The following is a 9,394-nucleotide window of genomic DNA, read 5'->3' on the forward strand; positions in this document are numbered from 1 at the left end:
TAATAGAAACATGTCCGTCGGATTCTGGGTGTAGTATTGAACAAACACATTTTTCTGCGCCGTCGGACATACAACCCTGTTAACAAAGAGTGTTTCCAAATAGTCACCAGATATTATCAATTTCTTTTCATTTTCACTTACACACGCCATATCTGAACTTTTGTCAGTACGAGGAGAAATCATTTCGAATCTTACTACCCACTCGGGAAAAAGGTGTTCAACCGGCCCTGCTAAATATTGCCTAGTTTTTCATGATTGAAATAGGTCTATGTAGTTGTCCAGGTGCTACAACTCAGACGTCGCAAGTTCGAATCCGACTTTAAGATGAACGAAATATCGAAATGTGTTTCTAAACAACGCACAGTGGTCTGAATTCACAATTTATGAAGACAAAAGTGTTTGTAGCTAAACCTTATGTTTTAGAGCTATGATGTCTTCACGACAAATAATCAGTATCGAATAGGCCATCTCCAGATGTAGATGGTATTAGGGTGGCTCTTACTGTTAGGCAGCTTCAAAACTTATTTTCTGAATGTGAGGAGAAAGAATATTGCAGTCTTCATTGTAGAGAAACGTACACTAAGCAACTTTGCTGAAGACGTCATGATTGTACCTCCAAAGATTTTTATTTTATACCTACTTTAAATGAGCAACTTAGGGTGTTCCTAACAAAAACAGTTTTTTTGCTGCAATTTTATTTTTTATTTCACGTAAACGGTGTCTTCAGATAACTTGTAAAGCTCATAAAAACATTTTTTTTTTCATAATAGAAGAGTTCAGATATCACTTTTAGAACCGAAGTTTTGAGCAATATTGAATAAAAAAAACCTGTTTTAATCCACCTAGCGGTGCAATTGTGCCTTTCTCAACCATGAACACGAGAATGTTTGCGTTGTTTATATTCATTAAAAGCTTTCAAATATATGCATTACATTTTATTATTACACATGACATGACGAATATACAAGAAAAGAAATCATTATTCGTGTTCTAAAATTTTGTAAAAGAAAAAACAGCCACGGTAATATTGAACTAAAAAAGGTGCGAAATCGGCAGTCCCAAGAAGTCGATTTTTATAAAAAAAAAATTCGTGATAACATAAAATCTCGACGTTTCATGCATTTTAAAGATGTTAGGCATCAAAAATACGAATTCGATTTCTGAAATTTCATGGGGTCCCCCCTTTGAAAAAAATTTGGGTTCCGGCTTACATGGGAATTTCATATGTGACCGGACGGTTTAGTCTATATTTCCGGAACCATATAAGCGATCCGTGCGAAATTTTATAGACATCTGTGGGGATAATATAGCTATCATTTGCTAAGTTTGCGAAAATCGGTCCAACCATTTCCGGGAAATTGATGTAAGTTCGTCAATTTTGAAAGATGGCCGCTTTTCCCGGGCACTTCCGGAACCGTCTATGGTGGTCAATGTAGCCAACGAAAGTTTGGTTGGCCGTCGGTGATCTAGAACTGCAAATTCAAGTAGTTTGAGAGACATTTTAGTGAAAATTTAACCTTTTTTGCTTTCATCGGAGTATCGGTTTGAATCGCAATTTGCTATGTGATCGCACGCCACAACCTGTAACTCCAGAACCAGAAGTCGGATCGGGATGAAATAATATAGTTATTTACGGGGGCGCAACACCTTTTATTTGAGACTAAGTTTGGTTGAATCGGTCTAGCCATCTCCGAGAAACCGATGTGACTGTTATTCTGAATTTGGATACTTCCACCGGGGCTTCCAGAACCGATGATGGTGGCCAATGTGGCCAAAGAGACTTTGAATGGATGTTAGGGACCCAATACTACAAATCGAAGGAGTTGTGGTCAAATTTTGGAAAAATTTTCACCTTTATACATTCATTGCAGAATTTATTAAAATCGACATTTTCTGCGTGATCGTACTCATCACCCTGTAAATCCGGAACCGGAAGTCTGATTCATTAGAAATTTAATAGCAGCCTATGGGAACGTTGCACCTTTCATTTGGGACTAAGTTTGTCAAAATCGGTTCAGCCATCTCTCAGAAAAGTGAGTGAGATTGTGTTCGCGTACATACACATATACGCACATACAATGGTATATGTCACTCGGCCCTCCGGGCCTCCGTTGAAAAGTCGGTTTTCAGAGCAATTGCAATACCTTTCTATTGAGGAAGGCAAAAAGGTCCTTTTAAAATATTTGTGTCTAAAATTGGGGCAAACAAAAATGATTTCTTCTTCTTGCATTTTAAAGAGAATACTTTCAGACATGTTTAGGAAAAAATGCGAAGGTGATATTTCTGAAAAAAACCTGTTTTAATCCACCTAGAGGTGCAATTGTGCCTTTCTCATTTCTCTAAACTATGGCACGGAGGCTTTTTATGTTCAACATAATTGTGGAAATGTCCATTACATTCTTAGTACACTTTGCACCTTTACACAATGGCATGCCAGCCACGAACTTGATGAGCTACGTGTCGACGGTGAAACACTTGAAACAAAAAATATCATACTTCATTAGCCTAATCAGCATTAGATCAATGTTATCTGCTTGCTAACTCATTTTGTCATGCGGGGGTGGGTATGTGAGGAGGGCGAAAGTCCCATGAACGAACGACTTCCCAGCTTAAATTGGTATGCTTTGTGATATAGTGGTGGTTTAAAGATGATGGGGTTGAAAGGGAGGGGTATGAGGGCTGGATGGGGTGGTGGTCTGAGGGGTGATTTAAGGAGATTTTTAAAGGAGGGGCGCGAACAGTAGAGGGGGGTGTAACCCCTCTCCGTAAACCATCAACTACGCTCCTGTTAAAATCCAGAAACCCTAAACGAGTTGAAAAAAAAATTTGGCCGGAATTAGGTTGACGTTTTTCAGAGTGATTGCATAACCTTTCTATATGAGAAAGGCAAAAATGTGCCAAAATCCAAAAAAGTGAATCGTAGTCAAATTTTTTTTTCGAGTTTACATCAAATCTCGACGTTTCATGCACCTTGAACACATTTAGCATCAAAAATAAAAATTCAGTTTTTAATTTTTCCTATAGTTTATATGAGAAATTTCTGTGTGGCCGCACTCTGAAACCCGTAATTCCGGAACCAGAATTCCGATCGATCCAAAATTCAATAGCAGCCGATGGGAAGGTTGCACCTTTCATTTGAGACTAAGTTTGGGCAAATCGGTCCAGCCATCTCTGAGAAAAATGAGTGACATTATTTGACACATACGCACATACATACACACACACACACATACACACACACATACATACATACACACACACATACAGACTTTTTCCGATCTCGACGAACTGAGTCGAATGGGATATGACACTCGGCCCTCCGGGCCGGGATTAGGTTGACGTTTTTCAGAGTGATTGCATAACCTTTCTATATGAGAAAGGCAAAAAATAAATCGGCTTGGAAAATTTTGAATTTTCTACTGAAAAATGCCTCATGTAGAGTCAAAATTTCTCAAACGGGCCGTCCAAATTAGGTGATATCGTAATTTCGATAGAAGATCCAATTTTTTGGTAGTATGTGGCATTGCAAAACCAAATCCAGATGGGTTCTGAGAAAAAAATGATTTTTTTAAGCTGCGTACAAGGCAATCGATTCACCAACTACGCTATGTCCGTCCCCACATTTAATTTAGAATAATGTAGTTACAAATGGCGGACCATCTTTTTTTTCTCGACGGCATGTTGTTAGGTACTAAAAGTAATAAATGTGGTATTTTTTCGAACAAGAAAGATTTATTTAATTTTTTTTATTAGCAACTAGCTAATACCTATCGCGCGTTGCTGTGAATTTCAACGAAATAGGAGGAAAACACAAGAAACACGACTACATACGGGGAACGTGCCATTTAAGCCAATATATTCTGATTCCTTGTTAAAATTCAATTGGGTCGCACGTAGTAACATTTTAAAAATAAACGGACTAAAAATCTTCAAATGCGAATATTATCACAGACTAACAGACATAAAACTAGAAAACAATTCTTCGCCCGCTTAACGGTCATTTTAAATATATTTTAAGTTGCGATTGTGACCGCATATGAGATTATGGCGCCGCTGATATATCGTCGCCACGGATGTAATGCACCTCCGAACAAATAAAGAGAAAAATAAAAAACACTCTTTGCACTTTTCATGCGAACCACCGCTCTTCTCTTTCACAATAATCCTCTTCACTCCGATGTGTGTTGCTGCCATGCGTGCATTAGAGTGGCTCGAATATGACATTTTTCAGCACAGCACTTTCTGAGTTCATTTTGTGGTCCCAAATTCCTGTGCAAAGTTTGGGAGCGATCGGTTGCTTCCCGGGTTTGCGCATTGCGTTCAAAGTTTATATGGGATTTTATATGGGGAAATCAATTATTTTGCATTTACGTTAAAAGAGATCGCTATTTCACTCAATATAAAAAACCAGCTTTATAAAGTATAGCTTTAGTTCAAACCTTAGTTAACAACTTTGTTGAAGCCTGTAACTAGCTAAGAGTTTTCAAAAAATAGTTATAACGATTTTAAAACTTATGATAAAATCCAAATGCAGAAATTTATTATTTCTTCCAACACTGTCAGTACACCACGACACCGATACTTTAAACTTAATTAAATGAGAATATAGTCAGAATGAATTGCTGAATAACATAGACGTAAGCAGAAAATGAAAAAAGAGGAGGTGACCCAACGCGATTTCCAGACCTGAATTAATTTTTGCCTCTAGCAAAAACAACACATAAATTTGTAGGTGTAAATCCTAAATATTGTAAATGTTATTTCCGACAACAAAAATGATAGTAAGATTCATATTTGGGTCTATCAAAATATTAAGAAAGTTCAGTCGTTGACATATAGTCGCTGTTGTGCTATCTTATGACAAGCGCCATTTAGCACATTCCGAGAAAAACGATTTTTAAGTTTGAAATTGAATATCTTGAAATTTATAAATGGTATAAACAATCCAAAGAAGACAATGGATGCTTCTATCAATTCTGCATTAATCTCTCAAATATTACGAAGATCGGTTGACTATGTTGCGAGTTTTTACTATGAATGTAAACAAAAGTCGCACTCACACGTGTCATAGGCTTGTATTGATGACAAAATTTGTATGACGTGTCATAATCGTGCATGGAAAATTTTCCATAGAAAAAAATCATCAATTTTTATCTTTTATTCATATTTTTGCGTTTATATGGTCTATGAACAATCGGTGAAATGCATTTTGAAGAAAATGAAACAGGGAATCTAGAAAAAAATGTTATTTTTGGTTACAGTGTTGCCAAATATCCTTTATTTCCAGTTTAAAACTAAAACTGTGTTTTTCTCACAACTCGTGTAATTTTTTTTAAAATGTTTATACCATTGTGTTACTCAGACATTTTCACACATAAAAATATCTAAAACTTCAATATAACTTGAGCAAATCCCTAGATACAGTGATTTGAAGCAAAAAACTCACAATTTCTCATCATGTTTCTCGCTATATCTAAGTAACCAAGTAGAATTTCAAAATTCTGAAAACGCCACTCTGTAGAGATTTTTCAAACAAGTAATGTGGCATATCTAACTCAGTTTACCCCAAAATGGCGTTTGTCATAAGATAGCACAACAGCGACGATATGCAAGGACGTAATGATTCTTTGTTTTATACAAAACAATCTAAAAAGCGACTGGGAAGTGCACATGCCTGCCCCCTTCTTCTTTTCATATTCTGACTACGTCTATGTTATTCAGCAATTCATTCTGAACATTTCATTCAAAGGTACCAAGTCTCTCATTTATTCTTTATTCTTCATATTCTCATTTATTTAAGTTTTTAACATCGGTGTCCATGGTGTACTGACAGTGTTGGAAAAAATAATGAATTTCTGCATTTGGATTTAACAATAAGTTTTAAAATCGTTATAACTATTTTTTGAAAACTCGTAGCTAGTTGAGGTCTTCAACTAAGTTGTTAACCAAGGTTTGGACTATAGTTTTATAAGGCTGGTTTTCCATATTCAGTGAAATAACGATCTTTATTAACGTATATGCAAAATAATTGATTTCGCCATATAAAATCCCATGCAAACTTTGAACGCAATGTGCAAACCCGGAAAGCAACCAACCGCTACCAAATTTTGCACAAGCATTTGAGACCACAAACAGAACTCAAAAAGTACCTGCTAGTTTAAATCATTTTGAAGTTTTCCCATTAAAACCGCGAGCCACTCTAACGTGCATTCTTCTCCATGGCTGCACACCTCAAAGAGTAGAAATAAAGAGGCTCTTTAGTGTGTATATTGGTCCCACACGCACGGAAGCGGAGAAGGCAACCAAAAAACATTTTGAAAACGATCTTCCGATCAAACTTTATCTGAATTGTAGTTTGATTCGCCTTCCTACCTTCTTGCCAGGGAGGGGAGGCACAAAAAAGTGGTTCTTCAGGGTGACTCTTTGAACGAAATTGTACAGCTCTTGGTGCACAGATCTTTCTCTTTTTCAATTTCAAGTTTCTCTTTGTGCGGTCGTTCTGCACATCGCAGTTTTTTGTGCTGCTCTATTTTTCATCGTCGTATTTCGCTTTTTGTTGTACATTATGTGAGCAAATAACAAGATTGGTTGCGAAAAACATTTACTATTAAAATTTCGTTTCGTATCGTTAAGACAATACGAAAGAGTTATTCGTTTCGTGTCGTACCGCGTAGACCAGAATCGCGTTTCGCCAACCCTTTATTTAAAGCGTTTTCTTTCTGATACAACAACAAATTGACACAGCGTATAACATTGTCGTTCCAAATATTTGTTTATAAGTTAATTGTTTGTTCTTTAAACAGTGCCTACAATTCCTGTTTATGAAGGGTAGAAACATTTTTTATATTCATAGCATTTCACTTAGATTCCTTTAATGTGAATTGAATGTATTTAACTTGATCTGACCACATTAAATTCAAACCATTAAATTGAATAGAAAAATCATTATTTGGTTTACCAGAAGAAGCTCTCGGATTATGAGGAAGCACAATCAATTGGGTTTTACCGCAATAGTGGAAATGTTCTATTTTGTCAGGTAATTATTGATAACATTCAAGCTTCGTTGCAGTCGACTAAGGATAACTTTCAGGCTTTTACCTGAAGCAGAGATACTCGTACCATCACAAAAAAGTGACTTTTAATAATCTACGGGTACATTTGGAAGATCAGACGTAAATATATTATAACAGATTGAAGCGACGCTTGAAGGACGCAAGCTTTAACGGATAACACATTAAATTTACCATTCTGATAAGAAACCTGTAAGATACGATGAGTAAGATAATTTTTAATTATCGTTATTATCTAAATTGAAAAGTTAATATCCCACATTTCGACAACTTATTATTTGTGCCAAACACTGTTAACTACTTGTTCCATCTCTAGAAGAACAACTCCAGTGGAGTTCAAGCCCTCTCTAACTACTTGAATTTTATTTTACTGACTAGTGCTAATATAGCCATATATACACTATTTGGATGATTTCATAGTAAATGGCTGATGCCTGCAATTATTTAATAAATCTACAAAAACTATGATGTGGAAAATGCATAAATACGTAAAATATTCAACCAAACTGCCTTCGTATAATTATTATATGTCTTAACTACTGCTTAAAACTAATAAATGCAGAATAACACCCTCAAGCTATACACACGTCGCTGTGTGCCAACTAAATTGAAAACGCTTCCCATTTGTCTACTTTCTTGTTAACAAATAAAAACACCTCCTAAAAACCACTCACCCAGCCACGGATGGCAGTTAAGGCTAGTTTACAGTTCGGGAAATGGATCGCGGGATTTCACACGGGATTTGCGTCGGGATTTGATCAGGGAAAATTTCCCGCCGAGATCTCTCCAAACTGTCAAACCAAAAACTCTGCTGCTTCTTAAAAATACAAACAGTATCAAACTTGCAGCGAATTGTAAACTTTATAAAAATACTATTTTCCCCGTCGGAAACAATTTGTGTTGAATTGTTCCCGGACGGATTTCTGTGTGGAGAGTTTTAAAATCCCGTGATGTTTCCCGCGGTTGGGTTTACACTTCATGAAAACTGTCATTTTTGTGTAGACTTATTTCCCGTCACGGGATTTGAAATCCCGAGCTCCATTTAAAATACACAGGGACCCAAATCCCGTGACACGTTTTCCGAACTGTAAACTAGCCTTTATGATCACCTGCGCTGCAATTTCCGCAATCCACAGAGAGAAAAAACCCTGAATCCACTGAAATTGCTCTTCTCTTGCTCTTATTTCCAACCGACTGACCAAACAATTCACCCCCGGACACACAACCCGGTGTGGTCATCGTGCCGTACTACACGGTGTCAACAACCGTTTTCCCATGCACATTTCACTGTTTGTCCGAATGGTGTACACGGCTGGACCGATCCGGACCAACATCAACCCTCCCGCCGCTTTTCGCCGGAATCTGGATGTTGTGTACTTTCATTTCGTCGCTGTCGCCATGTCAACAATAACTGCTTGCGGTGCCACCGCCCTCAAACTGTCACCGCAACAATGCCGTCTGTACGGGGGTGCAACGTTGTGTGCAAACTCGATCGTATATTTGCGCGGAACCTGATGGGAGCTCGCTGGCTGTGCGTATCCGCGGTGATTCGACATCCGCCAAACATCCAATATCAGATGGAGTGTAACGAAAGCGACGGAATCGATGACGAGGACGCTGTTGGGAGGCTGATTTTCCCAGCGGCGGTAGCAGTCGATGGAAGTCACCAACAATGAGGTGCCGTACTGTACAGTGTACACGCCCGGTCACAGGAGGTAAATCGCATTTGTTTTTTTTTTGTTTGGTCAGAGTAGGCCCATTTGTTACCTTCATTTAGTTACAATTTTACTGAATTAATTTGGATTAAGGCAGCTGAAAAGTGAAGTTTATTTTTCACGCTTGAAGCAAATTTATGGTGTATGTTTGGTATAGATAGAGAGAAACTGCTTCATGGATTTAATTTAGTTGTACAGAGAAAAAGAAATTGGATAGATTTATGGTTGTTTTTTTACTCCGTCTGTTTATTTGAAAAGGCATGGTACCATTATAGATTTATGGTTGTATTGATTTACTTTAACGTTGTGCTTCCATAGAATATATGTTGTAAATAAATGCATTGATAATTTAATTGCTTTATTTGCCGAACCGAAACACTGAATATGAATGAATATATTCAGAACAATGTGTGTCATTGTCGAATGACAGGTGAATATCACAGAAATTACTCTAACGCTTTTTAGATTGTAGATATTTCAGTTTATGCAGAATACAGGAAATATCGACTATGCACCGTGTGACTCCCTCAAAGTGACTATTTCACCATGGAGAAAAATTCCTACTATTTCGACAATTATCGCATTTTCGAAGATTTTTGTTAAAAGCAT

General features: G+C 37.2%; 1 protein-coding gene across 1 annotated transcript in view; it reads left to right on the forward strand.

The window, feature by feature from the left end:
* LOC131683384 (carboxypeptidase N subunit 2-like) overlaps positions 1-9,124 on the forward strand; it is a 33,655-nt gene extending 24,531 nt beyond the window's left edge. The window contains exon 4 of the mRNA XM_058965309.1: positions 8,648-9,124. Coding sequence (XP_058821292.1) covers positions 8,648-8,746 — 99 coding nt within the window. The 3' untranslated portion in view covers positions 8,747-9,124. The remainder of the gene's footprint in view (positions 1-8,647) is intronic.
* The last annotated feature ends 270 nt before the right edge of the window (positions 9,125-9,394 follow it).

Source organism: Topomyia yanbarensis, chromosome 2, assembly GCF_030247195.1.
Source record: "Topomyia yanbarensis strain Yona2022 chromosome 2, ASM3024719v1, whole genome shotgun sequence".
Classification (NCBI taxonomy): Eukaryota; Metazoa; Arthropoda; class Insecta; order Diptera; family Culicidae; genus Topomyia; species Topomyia yanbarensis.